Below are 25,590 nucleotides of genomic sequence, written 5' to 3'. Positions count from 1 at the left end.
GACCAAAACTGCACACAATACTCAAGGTGCGGTCTCACCAAGGCCCTGTACAACTGCAGCAAGACACCCTTGTTCCTGTACTCGAACCCTCTCGCTACAAAGGCCAACATACCATTTGCCTTCTTAACCGCCTGCTGCACCTGCATGCTTACCTTCAGCGACTGGTGCACAAGAACACCCAGGTCTCTTTGCACTTCCCCTTCTCCCAATCTATTGCCATTAAAATAATAATCTGCCTTCCTGTTTTTGCCTGTCTAGCAAACCTTCGTTGCACTCCCTCTAATACAAGTATATCCTTCCTTAGGTAAGGCGACCAAAATAGTACACAGTACTCCAGGTGAGGTCTCACCAAGACCCTATATAATTGCAGTTGTATCTGACTTACTGGGCGCCAAAGAAAGATGAGATTTCGCTCTTTAAAGTACCACAACAACCATCAAAGGACCAGACATAAAAGCGGGCACTGATTATCCCTTCTGAGAAACTGCTCTGCAGGAGCAGACAAGCAATCCGATAAACAGGAAATTAATGGAATCGCACGCCCACAGGCTCCTGCTTTTAACCCTTTGTAAGTGGAAGGAAGAGAAAAATTGAGTTTTATTTGTAGGCGGAGAAAAGTCTCGAGGAGAGATTTTGTACTTGTGTAAAAATAGAAGAAAAAGGTTTGCTGATGGCTTAATGGGCACGTACATCGCCAGCGGGGTGGGGTGGATTAGAACAGGACTAACTAGGAAGATCCCAGGTTTGAACTTTGCTGCCAAGTTAGCAGATTTCGAAAAAGCTCACAAGACAGATGTTAATTTTGAGAGCGTTATATTGATGACATTTTTTAATCCCTCAACCAACATCGCCAAACCAGATTATCAGGGGGCTGTCTGTGGGAGCTTGCTATGCACACATTGGCTGTCACGTTTCCTACATAACAACAGCGACTACACGTCATCAAAATACTTCATTGGCTGTAAAACGCTTTGGGACGTTTTACGAGGTTAAAGGCGCTATATAGAAATGCAAGTTTGTTATTCAACGCCCTGGCCGGACAGTATGTACAGGCGTGCGGACAGCGTGCGTATGCATGGTCAGCTGAGGAGCCAGTCTGCCCACCACACTTGGCCAGAGCGGCACTGGCCGAGGGCAACGTTCGCTGCGCAGCGGGCTGGCGCTCCAGCGCAGAAGGCGTGCCGGTTTTTTACACTGAAGAAACCGCGCATGCGCAAAATTTTAAATGGGCCGCGCAGTCAGTTAAAGGGACCGCACACAAAAGAAAATTAGCGGGAGCGTTGGTCGAGGGAGAGAGCTGCGTCCTCACAGATCCACCATTAGGCTCCTGGCTGGGGATAGTGCATGACAGAGAGAGGAAATAAAAAAAACACACCCCCAATCTTTATACAAAGAGGAAAAGCCATAATTAGCAGCAAAAGGCAATTAAGCAGTGTAGTGCAGTATAATAATCTTCTTTCATGTCTGGGAAATGGGCGGCAGGGTGTGTGTGGGGGAGGAGGGGGTGTGTGGGGGGGGGTTGGTGGGAGAAAAGAGGGCAGGGGATTTCATTCCAAATGAGATGAGACACAGTCTAGTTAGTGGAGAGCACAAACCCAGACTACAAAAATGATCAACGTCGGTGATTACCACTAGGCTGGGGTGTAAAGAGGAAATGTCAGTGGTTCAAAAGGAAATGGGATAAATAAGTGAGAAACTGCAGGGCTGTGGGGAAAGAGCAGTGGAGAGTGGGACTAATTGGAGAGCTCGTTCAAAGAGCCGGCACAGGCACGATGGGCTGAACCACCTACTTCTCTGCTGTAACATTCTATGATTCTGTTCAGATTCTGGTGGTTGAGGCACACTGTTATCACCTTAAACCTGTGTTGTGCCTGACCTTACAGTGCTTCACAAGGCAGTAAGTCAGGAGCTATATCCTGCACCTACGCTATCTATACCTGACCTGGGAGTGTTTGATGGGACAGTGTAGAGGGAGCTTTACTCTGTATCTAACCCGTGCTGTACCTGCCCTGGGAGTGTTTGATGGGACAGTGTAGAGGGAGCTTTACTCTGTATCTAACCCATGCTGTACCTGTCCTGGGAGTGTTTGATGGGACAGTGTAGAGTGAGCTTTACTCTGTATCTAACCCATGCTGTACCTGCTCTGGGAGTGTTTGATGGGACAGTGTAGAGGGAGCTTTACTCTGTATCTAACCCGTGCTGTACCTGCCCTGGGAGTGTTTGATGGGACAGTGTCGAGGGAGCTTTACTCTGTATCTAACCCGTGCTGTACATGCCCTGGGAGTGTTTGATGGGACAGTGTAGAGGGAGCTTTACTCTGTATCTAACCCGTGCTGTACCTCCCCTGGGAGTGTTTGATGGGGACAGTGTAGAGGGAGCTTTACTCTGTATCTAACCCCGTGCTGCACCTGCCCTGGGAGTGTTTGATGGGACAGTGTCGAGGGAGCTTTACTCTGTATCTAACCCGTGCTGTACCTGCCCTGGGAGTGTTTGATCCCAACACTGAATGCCACAAAGTGGAGAAACAGATTCATTCTGCAGGAATAGTGAGCTAGGTAAAAAAAATTCACAAAATTGAAAGAGAGATGCAGAAGTTGAGACCTGAATCTCTGCTGGGACTGGAACAAGTAGTCGTTCATGGTGCGGAGCTGACCGTTTTCTCCCTCGAACGTTTTGCTGGAGGCAGCGTGCTGCAGCAGCTTTGCGATGGAGCCCAGATTGCGGCGGTGGTCCGTGTGCAGCCCACCTCCCGCAGTGACGTCGATGATATCGAAGCCGTCCGGCGCCACGATAGCAGGGTTCATATAGCGATAGTACAGCAGGTTCCCAACAATCTGAAACAAAGAAAGAAATAAGTAGCGCCAGTTATCATATGGCTGACTCGATTAGTTGAACCACTGGGCACATTAAACGGTGTCAGCTGTGGCTCAGTTGGTAGCACCTTTGCCAGAGTCAGAAGGTAGTGGTTACTGAGGGAGCGCCGCACCGCCGGTACGGAGGGAGCGCCGCACCGCCGGTACGGAGGGAGCGCCGCACCGCCGGTACGGAGGGAGCGCCGCACCGCCGGTACGGAGGGAGCGCCGCACCGCCGGTACGGAGGGAGCGCCGCACCGCCGGAGGGGCGGTACGGAGGGAGCGCCGCACCGCCGGAGGGGCGGTACGGAGGGAGCGCCGCACCGCCGGAGGTGTCGCCTTTTGGACGAGACGTTAAACCAAGGCCCCGTCTGCCCCCTCAGGTGGATGTAAAAGATCCCACGGGCACTATTGGAAGAGGAGCAGGGGGAGTTCTCCCCGCTGTCCTGGGCCAATATTTATCCCTCAATCAACATCACTAAAAAACATTATCTGGTCATTATCATACTGCTGTTTGTGAGAGCGTGCTGTGCGAAAATTGGCTGCCGCATTTCCTACATTACAACAGTGATTACACTTCAAAAAGTATTTCATTGGCTGTAAAGCGCTTTGGGACGTCCGGTGGCTGTGAAAGGCGCTATAGAAATGCAAGTCTTTCTTTTTAAAAACCCTATATTGCCACTCTGGGGAATGGTGGTTCTCACCTTGCTCAAGAGGCCATGCTTCAACAAATGGGCTTAGCCATGGAGTTTCAACAGGCTATTGAACTTTAGGAGCATCGCAAGCAAGACCAATCCTGTCCTCATTAGATATCCACACACGCACTCGTCAGCAGGCATCCCTGTGGCTCCATTCGGCTCTCTAACCCAGGGAGACTGAGGATAACTGCAGTCGGCTCCCTACTGTCAGCCCTAGCGGCTATCTGCCAACAGCAGACACGGGATCTTCTACTTTGTATGGCTCAGTGCCGCGCCTATACTTTTACGCAGTGAGCCAGCTCATTTACCACCCCCCCCCTCTTAACCAAAAGCCTACCATGGATCCTTCCTGCTTCAGGGGACAGGCAGGACTCCTGCTCCGAGGCTTGTGCCCATTTCTGCCTTGGAACAAGCTTCGAGGAGCTGCTCGCGTGAGTCATGGGGCAATGTGGAACAGGGCCTGTGATACTGAGATTCGGGGCACACCCGTTGGTTCAATCTTACCTTGAACAGTTCATCTTCAGTGGCGTCTGGGAACTTTTCATGCAGTGATCCCTTCAACACTTTCGCAGTGTACCTCATTCCATACCTAGACAGGTAGCATGAAGATCAACACTAGATTAGCACAAAATCCTACAGCACAGGAGGAGGCCATTCGGCCCATTGTATGTGGTAGCTCTTTGAAAGAGCTCTCCAATTAGTCCCACTCCCCCCTGCTCTTTCCCCACAGCCCCGTAAAGTATTCCTTTTCAAGGATTTATCCAATTCCCTTTTGAAAGTTACTGCTGAATCTGTTTCCACCGCCCTTTCAGGCAGTTTGATCTCACCCCCAGTACAGACCGCTATTCATTTCCTTCCTCCCTCCCCCCCACCCCACCCCCCCGCCCCCCCCCCTCCAGAAGGTGTCGACTCTCTCTGCTCAGATGGGCATTATTCAAGGAGCAAGTGCCGAAAGTCTATTTGGTGGAGCGGAGCCCAATCCTGTCGTCACTGGGCGGTGGTTCAGAGCATGAAGCCTGAATGGGTTTTCCTTCTCTAACCCAAGGGCACAGCTGCCAATTGTAGCTCGCTTGAGGTCAGATAACTCCGCCCAGACAGAGCTGGGGAGCTCTCCTGTGTCCTGGAGCCAATATTTATCCCTCAAATCAACATCACTAAAAAAAAAGAGATTATCTGGTCATTATCTCACAGCTGCTTGTGGGAGCTTGCTTTGCGCAAATTGGCTGCCGCATTTCCTACATTACATCAGTTGACTACACTTCAATAGTGCTTCATGGGCTGTAAAGCGCTTACTGGGCATACGGTGAAACCCAAACTTGCTCGGCTGATCAGATGCTCAATGGTGTCAACCGTGGCTCAGTGGGTACCACTCTCACCTGAGTCAAAGTCGTGGGTTCAACTCCAGAGACTCGAGCCCATAATCCAGGCTGACACTCTCCAGTGGCAGTACTGAGGGAGCGCCGCACTGTCGGAGGGGCGGTACTGAGGGAGCGCCGCACTGTCGGAGGGGCCGTCTTTCGGATGAGACGTTAAGCCGAGGCCCCGTCTGCCCTCTCGGGTGGACATAAAAGATCCCATGGCCACTATTGGAAGAAGAGCAGGGGGAGTTCTCCCGGGTGTCCTGGGGCTAATATTTATCCCTCAACCAACATCACTAAAAACAGATGATCTGGTCATTATCACATTGCTGTTTGTGGGAGCTTGCTGTGCGCAAATTGGCTGCTGCGTTTCCTACATTACAACAGTGACCACACTTCAAAAGTACTTCATTAAAGTGCTTTGGGGCATCCTGAGGTTGTAGAAGGTGCTATAGGAATGCAAGTTCTTTATTTTTCAGTTAAGTTGGAGTAATCCCCAGCTGCGGGGAAGCACTAAACTCTGTCAAGCAACACCCCCGCCCCCACCCGGGTCATTAGGCCGTGCTGAATATATTGGGAGGAAACATTACAGAGCACTTACGGTATCTTGTCCACGGAGGAAACAATGGCATTGAGGAACTTGTCGGTGGCAGCCCGGAGATTGCGAATGGATATGTCGAGTCTCCGCTGGACCTCCCGGTGGGTCAAGGCTTGGTCTGGAGTCACCTCGTACGGCAAATTACTGACGAAAACAAACCAATGTGTTACAATTCTTTCCCACTCCGCCCGCACTCCCAGAGCTGACTCGATTTGCAAAATTCACGGTCAGCGACATTAGAAGTTAGAAAGGCCTTGGAGTTAATGGATACAATGGCCGAGGCATTACAGAACATTTTTATACCAATATATCGACTAGGTTTTCAACTCATTCTCACAGCAGGAAGACAAGAGTGTGCACACTTAGAAATAGCATGGCCCTGGGCAGGCTTGAACTCGTACATGATCAATAAATAGTACAGACAAGTGAGGCCATCCCAACCCATCCATAACATTCTGTCATGCCTGGACAGGCTAGATGCAGGAAGGATGGTCCCGATGGCGGGGGAGTCCAGAACCAGGAGTCACAGTCTAAGGATAAGGGGTAAGCCATTTAGGACTGAGATGAGGAGGAATTTCTTCACCCAGAGAGTGGTGAACCTGTGGAATTCTCTACCACAGAAGGCAGTAGAGGCCACTGTTAAGTCTGTGTGTTATATTGAGAATTACTACACAGACCACAAGAGTAAAATGTAACAGGTCTTTAGTAGTCGAAGGTCAGGGCGGAACTGCCCAATAAATCATTACACAGCACTTATATACTGGTGTGGTCACCACCGGTATTACAGTATACAGCAGCCAAGATAAAGTAGTGCAACTCTTAAAATAGTTCTCTTAAAGGTGGAACGGTTACATACACTACAATCCTCCCTTTTTAGCTTAACAGTATATGTTTCCCATTAAACATAACATCATATAACATATATACACAACTTCATGTAAAAACAGTTCACAGATTCAGTCTCTGCGGTGGCGCCTCCTGAGCTTCCTGACTCGGTCCGGATAACGCCTCGGTGGTGTAGTAGTTTTCGATGGTGTAGTAGGTTCTTGTTGCTGGGGTGACTCATCTAATAGTCCTTCACTGGACTTAACAGCTTGAACTTCCGTAGCTTCAGAACCAGCATTGCTGACTTCTAAAAGCTCGAGTACCTTGGGAAGTTTTTCTACTTCCAGACTGATTTGACTCAGTTCGGAGGGACCACGTGCGTGACCTGGCAGGGGTGATAATAGTTCAGATGAGTCATCATCTTCTGCTTCTTTTCTATTGTCTTCTATTTCCTCCATGCCCAGCTGGACGTTAGCCAGCTTTTGTTCCAAATCCAGACATCTCTCCTGAAGAGACTTCTTCATGTGTTCAGCTTCATCCAGCTTTTTCTGGGCTTCCTGCAAGTCTTTTACTAATGACATCACTTGTGATTTCAATACTTCAACTTCATTCGGATATTGATTGTTCGGACTATTCAATCCCTCTACTGGAGCAGCTGTTTCAGCGTTCTGTTGTTCTACATTGACGTGAGTCAGCGTACTCTTGGCATCCAAGGGCTGCTCTGCTGCAATCCTCTCAGTCTGTGTTGCAACCTCAGCTGTTTCAATAACTTTTGAGAGCTCCGAAACCCTTTCCTTTGAAGATTGAAGCTCGTGTTCAAGTTTTTCCAATTTCAGAGTCTTGTTCCTCAGCATATGAAGGAGTTGGCTGACCGTTAGCTCTTCTGACATCAGACGTTTCCCAGTATCGTCGTCATGTGTTTTTGACGTATAGGCTGCAGGGCTGTTTGTAACCTTGCACTGGGGGTCCTTTGTTGCTTTTAATTCGCCATCATCCGCAGCCTCCACCGTTCGAATTTCAACAAATGAATCGTCCGGTGATGCTGTACCCAACTTCAGTAGGAGCTCGGAATTCATGGCAACCACATCAGCCTTTCCTGCCTGCAACCTGCTAACAAGCGCCTTCAGTTGCTGAACATCCTGCTCCACCAGATTAGGGCACGCACCTTCAGAAACTGAATCAGCTTTGATTCGTTTGGCCTCCTCGCGCAGACGGTTTGTGTGTTCCTGCTCCATTTTCTCAATCAGCTGCTTCTGCTGTCTTCCCAGATGCTCCAACTCTGTGTCAAAGAACTTTTTCTTTGCATTCATCTCTTGCACAAAACGGCGAATCATTTGTTCTAATTGCTGTTGTAGTTTGAGATTGAGTTGAGTTCGAGCCCCGGGTTCCTCAGAAATGTGCATGTCTGTAGACTGGACAGACTCAGAATTCTCTGTCAAACTATGTTGTTGTTGTTCAGTGGAATTCTGTTCTGATACTTTGTTCTCTCCTGAAGCATTTATACACTCCTTCGTTTTTCCATCATTAGTCTGCAAGTCCATTTTAGACTTGTCTTTTGCACATGGGCTGGTCTTACCATCATCAGTTCCAGGGTCTGAGCTGATTGTCTTCCCCGAGTTCTCGCTCTCTGCTTTGTCACTGTCACTGCTGCATATGCCCTCATCCAATATTCTGGACAATCGTGCAGGTTTGACATCTTTTCTTTTCCCGGAATCTCCCGTTATTGCTTTTAGGGAGTGCCAGTCCATCTTTATTTTCCTGATCCACTCCCGTCCCATAAGTGGTGGACCTCCCTCAGGTAGTACATATAAGTCCATTCCTTGGTGTTCTTTGCCCTTGTTTCTCACCTTGACTTTTATCTTTCCGATGGGGTATACTCTTTGCCCCGTGTATGTCTTCAAGGCAATCTTGGTATCTCTCAAGGGTATATGTGAGAATAGCCACTTGTAGTCCCTTCGGTTTATGACTGTTAGGGCTGATCCTGTGTCCAATTCCATTTTCACTTGGACTCCGGCTATCTTGAGCGTGACCCAGATAGTTTGTAGGTCAGCTTCCTTACTCACATTGTGAATTCTCAGACTACCCAGTTCCTGGTTGTTGGAGTCTGAATCCGAATTCTGTTCATCCGAACTCTTCTCAGCCACCTTATGTACCTTTCTGCACTTTTCCTGCGGTGACTTTTTGTTGCTGGTCTTCTTTCCTGACCGGCATACTTTAGCTATGTGACCAAGCTTGCCACATTTTCTACATTCCTGGTTTTTAAACCAGCATTGGTTCTGATCGTGTGTTGTCTTCCCACAACGATAACATTTCGTTGTACCCGAAGCCATTTGATCTACGCTGAGTACCGCTGCCTTCAGCTGCATTTCCGCAGTCTCTCGCTGCGGCTTCGTGCGATGCTGCAATAGTGACAGCCTTATCAAGTGTAAGATCATTCTCTTCAAGTAGCCGCTTTTGTGTTCCTTCTTTCGACAACCCACACACGAATTTGTCTCTCAGTGCCTCTTGTCAGATTTTCCCCAAACTGACAGTATTTCGCTAGCTTACGCAGTTCAATTAAGTACTCCGCGTTGCTTTCCTCTTTCAGTTGCGTTCTCGCATAAAATTTAAATCGTTCCGCTAACATCAGCGGTGTGGGGTTCAAATGATCCTTCAGGACAGCAACAATATTAGCGAAAGTCTGATCCGCCGGTTTAGCTGGTGATAGAAGATGCTTCAATAGCCCGTATGTCTTTGCACCCATTGAGTTTAGTAAGGTTAGTGCTTTATCTTCATTTGATATTTTATTTGCCTTACAATGTATCTCTATGCGTTCTACATACGTGGCCCAATCTTCAACATCGGGGTCGAAATCATTGATGTTACCACGCTTAGGCATCCTCGCAATCTTCTTGAGAAAACAAAAAGAAATTTTTCTTTAACTTTTTTTTTCCAAAACGGCGGTTTCCCGCGCTTGTCTTCTTCCCCGCCTACTTTCAAAATGGCGGTTTCCCACGCTTGTCTTCTTCCCCGCCTCAGAAAATGGCGGCTTCCCACGTTTGCCTTTCTCCCCCGCTGGCTGTCTCTTGTCACTCCCGCTCGCTCGGGCTCGGTCTCGTTCTCACGGGCTCGGTCTCTTCTCTCTCCCGCTCGCTCAGTCTCGCTCGCTCGGGCTCTGTCTCTCCCGCTGGCTGTAACGGCGATTGCCGTATTGCTGCGTTCGCCCTCCCCAGCGGTTTTCAATCGTGCCTCCCAGCCCCTCTTGCAGTCCGGTCCTTTCCCCCCCCGGCTGCGGCTGAGTTCTCCGCGGTTTTTTTTTTCTCCCGCGCCTTGCTGTCCCGGTCGCTGCGCCTCGCGGCCTCGGTAGCTGCCCGGCCTTTTTCCACCGGTCGCGGTCGCGCTCTCTCTCGACGCTGTTGCGTCTCCCAGCCCGCTTGCAGCCCGGTCTCTCACACCGGCTGCGTTTGCATTCGCTGCGGTCTCTCACACCGGCTGCGTTTGCATTCACCGCGGCTTCCGTGCCTTACGCTGCCCCAGTCTCAGCGCCTCTGGCCCCGACTTCTGTCCGGCTCTTTTCCCCGGCCGTGGTCGAGTTCTCCGCCCGTATATCCTCCGTTTTTCCCTCCCCTACTTCACAGTCAACGTGGCCGACTCGCTGTTCGTCGCTGATCGGCTTACCCACCACCGTGATAGAAGGGATGATCCTGCCTGTTGCTGATGGAAGGCTTCGTGTTAGAATTCTTCCGTTGCTCTGCAGACCCGAGTCTTTTCTCAGCAGAATGATGAGGGCGGATGCCTCTTCTCGACGCCCGTTAAACTGCCTTGGATAATCTCTGCCGCAGGGTAAGATCGTACTCGTCGCCACTGTTAAGTCTGTGTGTTATATTGAGAATTACTACACAGACCACAAGAGTAAAATGTAACAGGCAGCATTTATATACTGGTGTGGTCACCACCGGTATTACAGTATACAGCAGCCAAGATAAAGTAGTACAACTCTTAAAATAGTTCTCTTAAAGGTGGAACGGTTACATACACTACAGCCAATTCATTAAATATATTCAAGAAGGAGTTAGATATATTTCTTAAGGCTAAAGGGATCAAGGGATATGGGGAGAAGGCAGGGACCGGGTACTGAATTTGGATGATCAGCCATGATCTCATTGAATGGTGGAGCAGGCTCGAGGGGCCGAATGGCCGACTCCTGCTCCTATCTTCTATCCAACCAGAATAAAGTAGTATGGTCCACACCCTATCACAGCTTCCAGCCGTTTCTTAAATAGCTCCTCTACCACCCAACCCACAATCCATTCCCTCCTCCACCCAACCCGCAATCCATTCCCTCCTCCACCCAACCCGCAATCCATTCCCTCCTCCTCCACCCAACCCACAATCCATTCCCTCCTCCACCACCCAACCCACAATCCATTCCCTCCTCCACCCAACCCGCAATCCATTCCCTCCTCCTCCACCCAACCCGCAATCCATTCCCTCCTCCACCCAACCCGCAATCCATTCCCTCCTCCTCCACCCAACCCACAATCCATTCCCTCCTCCTCCACCCAACCCACAATCCAATCCCTCCTCCACCCAACCCACAATCCATTCCCTCCTCCACCACCCAACCCACAATCCATTCCCTCCTCCACCCCACAATCCATTCCCTCCTCCACCCAACCCACAATCCATTCCCTCCTCCTCCACCCAAACCGCAATCCATTCCCTCCTCCTCCCAACCCACAATCCATTCCCTCCTCCTCCACCCAACCCGCAATCCATTCCCTCCTCCACCCAACCCACAATCCATTCCCTCCTCCACCCAACCCACAATCCATTCCCTCCTCCACCCAACCCACAATCCAATCCCTCCTCCACCCAACCCACAATCCATTCCCTCCTCCACCACCCAACCCACAATCCATTCCCTCCTCCACCCAACCCACAATCCAATCCCTCCTCCACTCAACCCACAATCCATTCCCTCCTCCACCACCCAACCCACAATCCAATCCCTCCTCCACCCAACCCACAATCCATTCCCTCCTCCACCACCCAACCCACAATCCATTCCCTCCTCCACCCAACCCACAATCCATTCCCTCCTCCTCCACCCAACCCACAATCCATTCCCTCCTCCACCCAACCCACAATCCATTCCCTCCTCCACCCAACCCACAATCCATTCCCTCCTCCTCCACCCAACCCACAATCCATTCCCTCCTCCTCCACCCAACCCGCAATCCATTCCCTCCTCCACCCAACCCGCAATCCATTCCCTCCTCCTCCACCCAACCCACAATCCATTCCCTCCTCCACCACCCAACCCACAATCCATTCCCCCCTCCTCCACCCAACCCACAATCCATTCCCTCCTCCACCCAACCCACAATCCATTCCCTCCACCACCCAACCCACAATCCATTCCCTCCTCCACCCAACCCACAATCCATTCCCTCCTCCACCCAACCCACAATCCATTCCCTCCTCCACCCAACCCACAATCCATTCCCTCCTCCACCCAACCCACAATCCATTCCCTCCACCACCCAACCCACAATCCATTCCCTCCTCCTCCACCCAACCCGCAATCCATTCCCTCCTCCACCCAACCCGCAATCCATTCCCTCCTCCGCCAAACCCACAATCCATTCCCTCCTCCACCCAACCCACAATCCATTCCCTCCTCCACCCAACCCGCAATCCATTCCCTCCTCCACCACCCAACCCGCAATCCATTCCCTCCTCCACCACCCAACCCGCAATCCATTCCCTCCTCCACCCAACCCACAATCCATTCCCTCCTCCACCACCCAACCCGCAATCCATTCCCTCCTCCACCCAACCCGCAATCCATTCCCTCCTCCACCACCCAACCCGCAATCCATTCCCTCCTCCACCCAACCCACAATCCATTCCCTCCTCCACCCAACCCGCAATCCATTCCCTCCTCCTCCACCCAACCCGCAATCCATTCCCTCCTCCTATCAACCCGCAATCCATTCCCTCCTCCACCCAACCCACAATCCATTCCCTCCTCCACCCAACCCGCAATCCATTCCCTCCTCCACCACCCAACCCGCAATCCATTCCCTCCTCCACCCAACCCGCAATCCATTCCCTCCTCCACCCAACCCACAATCCATTCCCCCCTCCTCCACCCAACCCACAATCCATTCCCCCCTCCTCCACCCAACCCACAATCCATTCCCTCCTCCTCCACCCAACCCACAATCCATTCCCTCCTCCTCCACCCAACCCACAATCCATTCCCTCCTCCTCCACCCAACCCGCAATCCATTCCCTCCTCCACCACCCAACCCGCAATCCATTCCCTCCTCCACCCAACCCGCAATCCATTCCCTCCTCCTCCACCCAACCCACAATCCATTCCCTCCTCCACCCAACCCGCAATCCATTCCCTCCACCACCCAACCCACAATCCATTCCCTCCTCCACCACCCAACCCACAATCCATTCCCTCCTCCTCCACCCAACCCGCAATCCATTCCCTCCTCCTCCACCCAACCCACAATCCATTCCCTCCTCCACCCAACCCGCAATCCATTCCCTCCTCCACCACCCAACCCGCAATCCATTCCCTCCTCCACCACCCAACCCGCAATCCATTCCCTCCTCCACCCAACCCACAATCCATTCCCTCCTCCACCACCCAACCCGCAATCCATTCCCTCCTCCACCCAACCCGCAATCCATTCCCTCCTCCACCACCCAACCCGCAATCCATTCCCTCCTCCACCCAACCCACAATCCATTCCCTCCTCCACCCAACCCGCAATCCATTCCCTCCTCCTCCACCCAACCCGCAATCCATTCCCTCCTCCTCTCAACCCGCAATCCATTCCCTCCTCCACCCAACCCACAATCCATTCCCTCCTCCACCCAACCCGCAATCCATTCCCTCCTCCACCACCCAACCCGCAATCCATTCCCTCCTCCACCCAACCCACAATCCATTCCCTCCTCCACCACCCAACCCGCAATCCATTCCCTCCTCCTCTCAACCCGCAATCCATTCCCTCCTCCACCCAACCCGCAATCCATTCCCTCCTCCACCCAACCCGCAATCCATTCCCTCCTCCTCCACCCAACCCGCAATCCATTCCCTCCTCCTCCACCCAACCCACAATCCATTCCCTCCTCCACCCAACCCACAATCCATTCCCCCCTCCTCCACCCAACCCACAATCCATTCCCCCCTCCTCCACCCAACCCACAATCCATTCCCTCCTCCTCCACCCAACCCACAATCCATTCCCTCCTCCTCCACCCAACCCACAATCCATTCCCTCCTCCTCCACCCAACCCGCAATCCATTCCCTCCTCCACCACCCAACCCGCAATCCATTCCCTCCTCCACCCAACCCGCAATCCATTCCCTCCTCCTCCACCCAACCCACAATCCATTCCCTCCTCCACCCAACCCGCAATCCATTCCCTCCACCACCCAACCCACAATCCATTCCCTCCTCCACCACCCAACCCACAATCCATTCCCTCCTCCTCCACCCAACCCGCAATCCATTCCCTCCTCCTCCACCCAACCCACAATCCATTCACTCCTCCTCCACCCAACCCGCAATCCATTCCCTCCTCCACCCAACCCACAATCCATTCCCTCCTCCTCCACCCAACCCACAATCCATTCCCTCCTCCTCCACCCAACCCACAATCCATTCCCTCCTCCTCCACCCAACCCACAATCCATTCCCTCCTCCTCCACCCAACCCACAATCCATTCCCTCCTCCACCCAACCCACAATCCATTCCCTCCTCCACCCAACCCGCAATCCATTCCCTCCTCCACCCAACCCACAATCCATTCCCTCCTCCACCACCCAACCCACAATCCATTCCCTCCTCCACCACCCAACCCACAATCCATTCCCTCCTCCACCCAACCCACAATCCATTCCCTCCTCCACCACCCAACCCACAATCCATTCCCTCCTCCTCCACCCAACCCGCAATCCATTCCCTCCTCCTCCACCCAACCCACAATCCATTCCCTCCACCACCCAACCCACAATCCATTCCCTCCTCCACCACCCAACCCACAATCCATTCCCTCCTCCTCCACCCAACCCGCAATCCATTCCCTCCTCCTCCACCCAACCCACAATCCATTCACTCCTCCTCCACCCAACCCGCAATCCATTCCCTCCTCCACCCAACCCACAATCCATTCCCTCCTCCTCCACCCAACCCACAATCCATTCCCTCCTCCTCCACCCAACCCACAATCCATTCCCTCCTCCACCCAACCCACAATCCATTCCCTCCTCCACCCAACCCGCAATCCATTCCCTCCTCCACCCAACCCACAATCCATTCCCTCCTCCTCCACCCAACCCACAATCCATTCCCTCCTCCACCCAACCCACAATCCATTCCCTCCTCCTCCACCCAATCCACAATCCATTCCCTCCTCCTCCACCCAACCCACAATCCATTCCCTCCTCCACCCAACCCGCAATCCATTCCCTCCTCCACCCAACCCACAACCCAATCCCGCCTCCACTGCATCCTTCCTGTCCCTTAAGCCTATCCTCTTACTCGGCTGATTCTTTCTGGTTGGCAATGATGATAAACGAGGCCAGAATGTCTCCAGTCAAGGAATACATAAGACGTAGGAGCAGGAGTAGGTCATTTGGCGACTCGAGCCTGCTCCGCCATTTAATAAAATCATGATCATGGCCTCAACTCCACTTCCCTGCCCGCTCCCCATAACCCTCGACTCCCTTATCGTTCAAAGATATGTCGTTCTCCACCTTAAATATATTCAATGACCCAGCCTCCACAGTTCTCTGGGGTAGAGAATTCCAAAGATTCACGACCCTCAAAGAAGAAATTCCTCCTCATTTCCGATTTAAAAGGGTGACCTCTTATTCTGAAACTATGCCCCCTAGTTCTAGATTCCCCCACGAGGGGGAAACATCCTCCCTGCATCTACCTTGTCAAGCCCCTTCAGAAACTTATATGTTTCAATAAGATCCCCTCTCATTCTTCTAAACCCCATTGAGTATAGGCCCAACCTGCTCAACCTTTCTTCATAATAAACATGCCGAACTACTGTTTTAAAGGTTGCATTAAGTACTCGCACTCAAAAGTTAAAAAAATATATCATAACGGAGCCTGTACTTGTATTAGAAGTGCACGTGGGGTGGTATAGATTAGAAGGCGTCTGGAGCAATTCTCAGCTCGGTCTGAGTTAGCTGGTCTCACCCGTAGTGGCGACAGGCCCTCGGTTTGACTTCCCGAAAACACTTGCTCATGTGTGGATGTCAAGCGAGACAGTAGCGCGCTCAGGAGGCGATACCCGGCCACAGCGCAAAAGCCTGCCCGTGTTCTCCATGAAGAACAGGCACCTGAGCAAAGTACCGGAGGGCGGCTGGAGCCGACGAGTCCCGGCGAGAGCGGGAACCTTCAGGAGAGGAACGGCCAAGAACAAAAACCACATAAAAAGCACCTAAAGTATTCCTTCTGAAAACAGCACAGAAGACCCTGCAGGGTAAAAAATCGACTGCACCACAATCAGGAGCGGTGAGTGAAGTGGGATACAGAATTCAAAATAACAGGCAGGAGCAGAATAAAGCTAACCGGATTTCACCAGTTCTGCCCTCTTCCCAAATTTTAATTCCTTTCTAAATCACTTGCCAAACGTAAGCTTAACCCGAAGGAGTGTAATGAGAGAGAGAGACTCGCTTGATGACTGCGGGCACCGGTTCCAGCCCTGGCTCGGAGCAGGACGGAGCAGCGGTGAGTACGCGGCCCCTGACAAGAGATTAACCATTCCACAACGGCGGCGATAGCATTAGTGATTTTCTGTCAGGGGCGGGCGCAGTAGGAGCAGTAATTGATAGCAGCGAGTAACCGGGGTGAAGGTCAGGCATATCACATTGCTACAGCATCTCCCAAAGCAACCACTACAAATGATAATCAATGGATCGCATTTCAACAGGTCAGTTTTTCCCCTGTTGTTCTCGCTTTCCCAATTTTCTCCTCTGCTGAACTAGTTTCACGGACCAAACACCTCGGTATCCCGTCGATAGGGGCATTCGTGTGAGAACTCTAGTCGGCGAGTATCAAACAAGCTATTTGTCTCAGAAGGCATCACAGTCAAGCCTTGGCGAATGCCCACAAAGGCTTTCCCGGCCAGGAGCAGGAACGCTGGCTGCATTAATGCCACCCTTGACCCAGGGGAGCGGAAATGGATTGCACTGCCCCAGCTGAGACAGGGATGGGGCCCAGTGTCTGCAGAGGGCCGGCATCTGTGGTATATCTTAGGCTGACACTCTCAGAGCAGTACCGAGGGAGCGCCGCACCGTCGGGGAGGCGGGACCGAGGGAGCGCAGCACCGTCGGGGGGGGGGCGGGACCGAGGGAGCGCCGCACCGTCGGGGGGGGGGGGGCGGGACCGAGGGAGCGCCGCACCGTCGGGGGGGCGGGACCGAGGGAGCGCCGCACCGTCGGGGGGGCCGGACCGAGGGAGCGCCGCACCGTCGGGGGGGCGGGGCCGAGGGAGCGCCGCACCGTCGGGGGGGGCGGGGCCGAGAGAGCGCCGCACCGTCGGGGGGGTGGGACTGAGGGAGCGCCGCACCGTCGGGACCGAGGGAGCGCCGCACCGTCGGGGGGGGGGGGGGGGGGGGGGGGGGGGGGGGCGGGACCGAGGGAGCGCCGCACCGTCGGGGGGGGGGGGGGGCGGGACCGAGGGAGCGCCGCACCGTCGGGGGGGCGGGACCGAGGGAGCGCCGCACCGTCGTGGGGGCGGGACCGAGGGAGCGCCGCACCGTCGGGGGGGCGGGACCGAGGGAGCGCCGCACCGTCGGAGGTGCCATCTTTTGGATGAGATGGTAAACCGAGGCCCCGTCTGCCCTCACAGGTGGACGAAAAAGATCCCACAGCCATTATTTTGAAGAGGAGCAGGGGAGTTCTGGCCAATATTTATCCCTCAACCAACATCACTGAAAGAAAGGTTATCTGGTCATCATCACATTGCTGTTTGTGGGAGCTTGTTGTGTGCAAATTGGCTGCCGCGTTTGCTTAATCACAAGTGTCTACACTTCATTGGCTGTGAAGTGCTTTGGGACGTCCGGAGGCGCCATAGAAATGCAAGTCTTGCTTTCTTTTTATATAAAGGTTACCCATTCTCAAACGCACCTTCTCTGTCCAGTCTGAGTCTCCATCTGGTTCACCCAGCTCTTGTAAATATCGACAGGGTCGGTTTTGATGCTCAGCGTTTTATCCTGCAGGACCTCTTTGACGACGGGTCCCAAGATCTCCCGCAAGGCGTTCTGCCCGCGGATGTTGCGGTAAAAGCTCACCACGAGCTTGGTCACGGTGGGGTTTCCAGTGATGATCTCACGGATCTGGTCAACCTTCGATCTACAAAATAAAGCAGCAGCAAAGGGACTTGTTGCAGCACAGAGACACAAACCTAAAATAGCTTCACCGTCACTCCTCGCCTTCCTGGAAGCCCCACACCGGTGGAATACAAATGGAGAATGTGTTTGTTGATTATACTGGTCCAAGTAATGACCGTGCCAATGGACTCAGCTTTCCAACCCTGTCCTGTTGGTTCAATAACTTTGCATTTTTACAGCCCCTTTAACACAGTGAAACACCCAAAGGTGCTTCAAAGGAGCGTAATCAGACCAAGTTTGACACATAAGACCATGAGAATTAGGAGCAGGAGTCGGCCATCAGCCCCTCGAGCCTGCTCCGCCATTCAATAAGATCATGGCTGATCTTCTACCTCACTCCACTTTCCTGCCCGATCCCCATATCCTTTAATTCCTCTGGAGTCCAAAAATCTATCGATCTCTGTCTTGAATATACTCAACGACTGAGCATCCACAGCCCTCTGGGGCAGAGAATTCCAAAGATTCACCGCCCTCTGAGTGAAGAAATTCCTCCTCATCTCGGTCCTAAATGGCCGACCGTGACCCCTGGTTCTAGACTCTCCAGCCAGGGGGCAACAGCCTCTCAGCATCTACCCTGTCAATCCCCCTCAGAATCTTGTATGTTTCAATGAGATCACCTCTCATTCTTCTAAACTCCAGAGAGTATCGGCCCAATCTACACAATCTCTCATCATAGGACAGCCCTCTCATCCCAGGGATCAATCTAGTGAACCTTCGTTGCACCGCCTCCAAGGCAAGTATATCCTTCCTTAGATAAGGAGACCAAAACTGTGCAGTGCTCCAGGTGTGGTCTCACCAAGGCCCTGTACAATTGTAGCAAGACTTCCTTACTCTTATACTCCAACCCCCTTGCAATAAAGGCCAACATGCCATTTGCCTTCCTAATTGCTTGCTGTACCTGCATGCTAGCTTTGTGTTTCTTGCACGAGGACACCCAAATCTCTCTGAACACCAACATTTAATAGCTTCTCACCATTTAAAAACTATTCTGTTTTCTATTCTTCCTACCAAAGTGAACAACCTCACATTTACCCTCATTATATTCCATCTGCCACCTTACTGCCCACTCACTTAACCTGTCTATATCCCTTTGCAGGCTCCTTGCGTCCTCCTCATAGCTTACTTTTCCACCTAGCTTTGTATCGTCAGCAAACTTGGGTACATTGCACTCGGTCTCTTCATCTAAGTCATTAATATAGATTGTAAATAGCTGAGGCCCCAGCACTGATCCTTGCGGCGCCCCACTTGTTACAGGCTGCCAACCTGAAAATGACCCAATTATCCCATCTCTCTTGTCTTCTGTCTGTTAACCAATCCTTTATCCATGCTAATACCTTACCCCCAACCCCATGTGCCCTTATCTTGCTTAACAACCTTTTACGTGGCACCTTGGCGAATGCCTTTTGGAAATCCAAATATACTAAATCAACTGGTTCCCCTTTAACTGTCCTGCTAGTTACATCCTCAAAAAATGCTAATAAATTTGTCAAACACGATTTACCTTTCATAAAACCATGTTGACTCTGCCTATTCATATGATTTTCTAAGTACCCTGCCCTGCCTTAATAATGGATTCCAGCATTTTCCCCGACGACTGATGTCAGGCTAACTGGCCTGTAGTTCCTGGTTTTCTCTCTCCCTCCTTTCTTGAATAGCGGGGTCACTTGAGCCACATAAGGAGATATTTGGACAGGTGACCAAAAGCTTGTTCAAACAGGTAGGTTTTAAGGAGGGTTCTAAAGGCGGAGAGGTTTAGGGAGGGAATTCCAGAGCTTAGGCCCCGGGCATCTGAAGGCACGGGACGAAGGAAATCGGGGATGCGCAAGAGGCCAGAATTGGAGGAACGCAGAGATCGGAGAAAGTTGTATCCACAGAGATCTGGGCCGGGTGGCCAGAACAATACTCGGGGACACACTCCCTCTACACTGCACCAGTGAGTGAGTTCAGCCGACACCAGACAATAGCAACCCCTTCTGCACCAGTGCGACATTTTTCCATTTCCAGCCCTCTCTGGAGCCATTAGAAAATGGAGGATTGAGCTCACGGCCACAGCCACCAAGTGGGAAAAGACATCCAGAAAATCTCCTGGTTTTGGCTGCCCTGTCTTGTTAGTTCGAGAGGTGCCATATTGGGGCGCTTGGCAGAAATAAACCTGCTTGCGTTACATAGCTGACACTCCACGTCTTGTGCAAACACACAATCATCAGGGGGCTCTCACTCATATTGCAAAGCATACAAATCGCAGTACCCAGAAATGTAACTGCCACGGAAGGAACTGAATTGCTGGCCTGATGTCTTGGTGTATAAAAGCACTGCTCAGTACAGCATGAATGCACAGGCCAGAAAGTCCTAGGTTCAACCTCCGATCTGCGCTTGTTAGCTGATCTTAGCCATGCCTGCGGTGCGGATACTACATTAGCCTCGGCACCAGCACCCACCCCCTCCCCTGGGGTGGGGAAAGGGGTATTTGGTCGGGGTTCCCACTCCTGCTCACTATCCAGTGACTCCAGCTGCAAAGTGCTGGTCTATGTCAGGGCAGGATCCAAGCTTGTGTGCGATGCCTGTGCAGTCAAACAGCCCGCTGTCTGAAATCACGCATCAATAATGGCCATTTGTGTGAGCTAACTGAGGGTTACTGGCAATGTTCTCTGAGCTACGCGTGTGTGGCTGTGCAGCGATGGGGAAGGTACCGCGCAGGCTGCTCGCCATAGGGAACGGTAGCACAGTGGTTATGTCACTGGACTAGTAATCCAGAGGCCTAATGATCTGGGGGCACGAGTTCACGGCTGGGGAATTTAAATTCAGTTAATAAATAAATCTGGAATGAAAAGCTAGCATCAGTGATGGTGACCATAAAACTATCAGATTGTCGTAAAAACCCATCTGGTTCACTAATGTCCTTTAGGGAAGGAAATCTACCGCCTGTTATGTTCATTAATAACTAGACATTCTTATTATGAACACAGCTAGCTTCTAGCTAGTCATTTATTCAGTACACGTTCTCTAGGTACAGTATCTGTAGAGATGCAGATGTGTGCAGGCTGCCATCTTGACTGTTGCCTTGTGGGTAGCCTAGTGCCTCATGGGTAATGTAGTCTTACTATCATACAGCTGGGTAGTGTAGTCTTATACATACAGCTATATACAGCTCTATGGCTCCACCTAGTGTCCACTATAGAATGACATGCTATTGATCGTTACACCGCCCTTACCCGGTCTGGCCTCTGTGAACAGAAGAAATAGGAGCAGGAATAGGCCACTTGAGCCTGCTCCACCATTCAATAAGATCATGGCTGATCTTGGGCTCAAAGCTACTTCCCTGTCCGCTCCCCATAATCCTTCACTCCCTTAGCTTGCAAAAATTTGTCTATCTCCACTTTAAATGTATTTAATGACCCAGCCTCCACAGCTCTCTGGGGCAGAGAATTCCACAGATTTACGGCCCTCAGAGAAGAAATTCCTCCTCATCTCAGTTCTAAAAGGGCGACCCTTTATTCTGAGACTGTGCCCCCCGAGTTCTAGATTTCCCCACGAGGGGAAACATCCTCTCTGCATCTGCCTTGTCGAGCCCCCTCAGTATCTTATATGTTTCAATAAGATCACCTCTCATTCTTCTAAATCCCAGCCTGCTCAACCTTTCCTCATAAGTCAAACCCCTCAACTCTGGAATTAACTGAGTGAATTGTCTCTGAACTGCCTCCAATGTGACTCCAGGCCCACTGAAATGGCCTAGTAAGCCACTCAGTTAAGGGCAATTAGGGATGGGCAATAAATGCTGGCATTGCCAGCAATGCTCACATTCTGTGAATGAAGAAAAAAAAAGGGCGTTCCCTCAAAACGCGTGAACGGGCAACGAATTAAAAAAGGTGCCGCGCACAAACATTTTTTTTTCAAGGGAACATTGGTGACTGGTGCCTGTGGAACTGGACCCCGGCAAGACTCGCCACTATCAGCGAGCAGGGGGGGAAGGGGAGGAAAAAAAAGAGGGCCCCGTCAGCGAAATCACCTACTTAATCTCCTCTCGAAGCGCAGTGGTGAACAGACGCAGGAGCAGGTAGCCCTCTCTCGGATTGGCTGCGTAGTTGTAGAGGGAGAATATCACGGACTCCATAAACTTGGTGGATCTGTTCTGAGGCATCTGGAAGATCAGCTTGGCCAGGTACACGGGGTTTGTCTGGTAGGAGAGAGAGAAACAGAGGCAAGATCAAAAGCAGCTGGGGTTCGAGCACAACAGGGCCCGACACATCTTCAGCCAGTCCGAACTGCCACAAAATACAATGGACAACGCGATTGATGTGCCTCAATAAGTTCCGAGACTCGATGTTAGCGAAACAAAACAAGGCTTTTATTAACTTAGAAAGTAACACGTAAAAGAGAGAGATGTCTTCCTTCTGGAGGCTGAGGCCAGACTGAGCCAGCTTACAAAAGGGGCCAGGTATGGGCGGAGCCCTACACACAGCACATTCCAATACATAATACAATGAGGACTGGGGGAAGGGAAATGACACTGAAACCGACCACAGTCACAGGCAGTGATGAATGGAATATATTTCATCACAGCGATTACAATCTGAACTGAGGCAACTTGGAGCTTGTGATCCTCTCTCAAATTTAACCCTTTGACAATAACTAAATACCGGTTTGAATTTTTGTAATCGAGTCCACAGCTTCCATTCTCGCCCAGTACTTATTTCAGTTCAAAAGCAACTTCTCATGCTCCTCATCCAGAGAGAGACATCTCAAAGTGCTTTACAGAGAAAACTGGTGGGAGCGAGCAAGGGAAAAGGAAAAGGGAAAGGGAAAGGTTACCGGGGGGGGGGCTGAAGGCCCAGTCGAAGAGACGGGGTCGTCAGATGCTTTTGAAAGGGAGGGAGGGAGCTCTAGAAGGCTGAAAGAGCAGTCCCCTCTGGTGGATTTCAGACAACGGGACATGGGTTCCACAGGATGAGTTACCGATTGCAGCCTTGATGCCATGGGAAGATACCAGGGCAAAAGGAGGCCCCTCGAACCTCTTCCTCCATTCAATCAGATCACAGCTGATCTGCATCTTAACCCCATCGACCCGCCTTGGTTCTGTAGCCCTTGATACCCTTACCCAACAAAAATCCACCAATCTCTGTGTGGAGTTTGCACATTCTCCCCGTGTTTGCGTGGGTTTCCTCCGGGTGCTCCGGTTTCCTCCCACAGTCCAAAGATGTGCGGGTTAGGTTGATTGGCCATGATAAAAAAAAAAAATTAAAATTGACCCCTAGTGTTAGGGGGGATTAAATCCGTGGGGTTATGGGGATAGGGCTTGGGTGGGATGGCTGTCGATGTAGGGACCGGGTGCTAGGGTTTGGATGATCAGCCATGATCTCGTTGAATGGCGGAGCAGGCTCGAAGGGCCGAATGGCCTACTCCTGCTCCTATCTTCTATGTAATCTCGGTCTTGAAAGCTCCAATTGACCCCCACCCAGCCTCAACAGCTTTTTTGGGGGGGGTGGGGAGTGTTCCAGATTTCCACCACCCTTTGTGTGAAGAAGTGCTTCCTGACAGCACCCCTGAACGGCCTGGCTCTAATTTTAAGGTGACGCCCCCGTTGTTCTGGACACCCCCCCCCCCCCCCCACCCCAACAGAGGAAATAGTTTCTCTCTCTCTCTACCCCATCAACTCCTTTAATCATCTTCAACACCTCGATTAGATCACCCCTTAATCTTCTAAACTCGAGGGAATACAAGCCCAGTCTGGGCAACCTGCCCTCGGAGTTTAACCCTTTTAGCCCCCGGGTATCATTCTGCTGAATTTGCGCTGGTCCTTGCTGAGGTGCGGGGCCCAGGACTGAGCGCAGTGCTCCAGATGGGGTGTGACCAAGGCTCTGTATAACTGCAGTCTAACTTCCTCCCCTTTTGTGTCCCAGCCCCCTCGAGATAAAGAAACCACGGGCAGATTCACCCCCCACAACACTCTCGTACTCCGACTAGAGGTGCATTGTCAGAGGCCTGGAGAACTGACCCATCCTCCCTCAGGACCTAAACAATGGCTGGTACAGAGAAACCAAGGCGGGGCATGGCAGGAGATGGCGCCACTGTCGGGCATGGTTACCTGCAGGAGGTAGAAGAGATGTTGATATGCCTCCAGTTTCTCCCGCTTCGCTCTGCTGAGAGCCTTTAACCCCTTCTGCTTGTCGATCACCATCAAGTCCGACAGCTGCCCCTTGTTCTTCTTGGTCAGTTTCTTGCAGTGGGAAACCACTTCCTACAAAATTTAATCAAAGTCGAGACCGGGTTTCTGTCTCGAGGTATATGATCACGCCCGATAAAGCTTCTGCACTTGCGCAGTGAAGTTACACTCCACTCACATGTCATAGTGTCGGTGAGGAAATACAATGGCCCAGTAATTCCTGTCACAACACGTGAGTAAGGACGGGGTACTCACGCGTGTGCCCGGAGGAATTGCTGGTTTTCAGCATGCACAGCGCATGCACTGAAAACCGGCATTTCCTGTCCTCTGACCCAAGGGGTTAAGAGGCAGAATGCTTGCGACTTGTGATGCAGCGCGCGCGCAGTGAAATTCCTTTTTTTTCCTCCCCAGAGTTGCCCGAGTGGAAAGGCCCCCGGTTTTTACGCGTGGAAAGGCCCCCGGTTTTTACGCGTGGAAAGGCCCCCGGTTTTTACGTGTGATAAAACCAGACGTAAGTATTTAGTTTTACAGGTAAGTGGGCTTTTAGTACAATTTAGAAATTTTTTTCCCCCACAGGTTTATTATTTTTTAAGAATTTACAGTAAGGTAAGTTTAGTTTTAGACCCTATTTTTCAAAAATTTATTTTTTTCAAAAATTTAATTGTTTAAAATATTTTTTTAAACTTATTTATATAGTTAATATAATCAGTGGGATGTTTTTTAAATTTTTATTTAAAGTTTAAGTAGTGTTTTGGGCCCCCATAGTTTTCATGAGTTTGACAGTTCTTACTCTCAAACTCATGAATGAACCTTGGTTGTACAGTGCTCACCTGATCCCAGCCGGCACATCGCACTAACTACGCCGCTGGATCAGGTAAGCACATCGCACCAACATCTGAACCCGGCCAGTGACAAGAAATGCAAGCAGGCCCGGGCTTCAGATGTCGGTGCGCCGGGTGAGTGCACATCGGGGGCTTGCACGCGCGGCAAGCCCCCGATCCTAATTTCAGGGCCATTGAATCACTGCTACGGTATCTTTGACTAAAAGGAAGCCTTTCTGTCCAGGAGTTACTGTGGTAGTGGCTCATTTATTTCTATCATCAACAACTTGTATTTATACACCGCTTTAATGTAGTAAAACGTCCCAAGGCGCTTCACAGGAGCGATTATCAAACAAAATTTGACACCGAGCCACGTAAGGAGATACAGGAAACTCTGCGATATCCAGCACCGACGGGACCGAGCTGCTGCCGATCTATCAAAACTTCTGGATAGACCAGCGCTAATGTTGAAGGATTGACAACAAACACTGTTGCTTAGCAACAGCTTGTAAACACTCGGCCCGTACCTTGGAAGCGTCTCTGAAGCTGTTGCTAAGCTACAGAGACACTTTCCAGAGCCTGACTGTTAAAAAAAAAACGCTAGAAGAAAAAAAACCTAACCAAAACGGCTGCTGATTTCTGCCGTTAGATCGAGGTTTCCGGACATACAACCTCCGGATAAACCAAAGTTTCCTGTATTAGGACAGGAGAGGTCGGTTTTAAGGAGAGTCTTAAAGGAGGAGAGAGAGAGACGGAGAGGTTTAGGGAGGGAATTCCAGAGCTCGGGGCCCAGGCAGCTATCACAGATCATAGTGTTAAGCATCAAATCTTCATTCACAGGAATGGTGCCCCAGCTTA

The 25,590-nt window shown here is 51.3% G+C and overlaps 2 protein-coding genes across 2 annotated transcripts in view; both read right to left on the bottom strand.

Moving 5' to 3' along the window:
- Window positions 1-25,590, bottom strand: part of iqgap3 (IQ motif containing GTPase activating protein 3) — a 123,471-nt gene that overhangs the window by 23,486 nt on the left and 74,395 nt on the right. The window contains exons 24-29 of the mRNA XM_085978748.1: window positions 23,834-23,986; window positions 21,762-21,925; window positions 17,489-17,713; window positions 5,511-5,651; window positions 4,056-4,140; window positions 2,602-2,834 (exon numbers count right to left, since the gene is read on the bottom strand). Coding sequence (XP_085834874.1) covers window positions 2,602-2,834; window positions 4,056-4,140; window positions 5,511-5,651; window positions 17,489-17,713; window positions 21,762-21,925; window positions 23,834-23,986 — 1,001 coding nt within the window. The remainder of the gene's footprint in view (window positions 1-2,601; window positions 2,835-4,055; window positions 4,141-5,510; window positions 5,652-17,488; window positions 17,714-21,761; window positions 21,926-23,833; window positions 23,987-25,590) is intronic.
- LOC147086610 (optineurin-like) lies at window positions 6,464-7,408 on the bottom strand. The gene has a single exon (XM_085978228.1). It carries the CDS (start codon window positions 7,406-7,408, stop codon window positions 6,464-6,466), a length of 945 nt encoding a protein of 314 aa, XP_085834354.1.

The sequence above is a fragment of the Somniosus microcephalus genome, unplaced genomic scaffold (assembly GCF_052327205.1).
Source record: "Somniosus microcephalus isolate GS21.2 unplaced genomic scaffold, FLI_Smic_1.0 unresolved_chr7, whole genome shotgun sequence".
Classification (NCBI taxonomy): domain Eukaryota; kingdom Metazoa; phylum Chordata; class Chondrichthyes; order Squaliformes; family Somniosidae; genus Somniosus; species Somniosus microcephalus.
Note: the sequence above shows the minus strand (reverse complement) of the source record. Positions and strands in the feature narration are given on the sequence as shown.

Bases quoted from the DNA above. Each gene is read 5' to 3' on its own strand.
- LOC147086610 (XM_085978228.1), bottom strand. From the start codon at position 7,408: ATGAATTCCGAGCTCCTACTGAAGTTGGGTACAGCATCACCGGACGAT.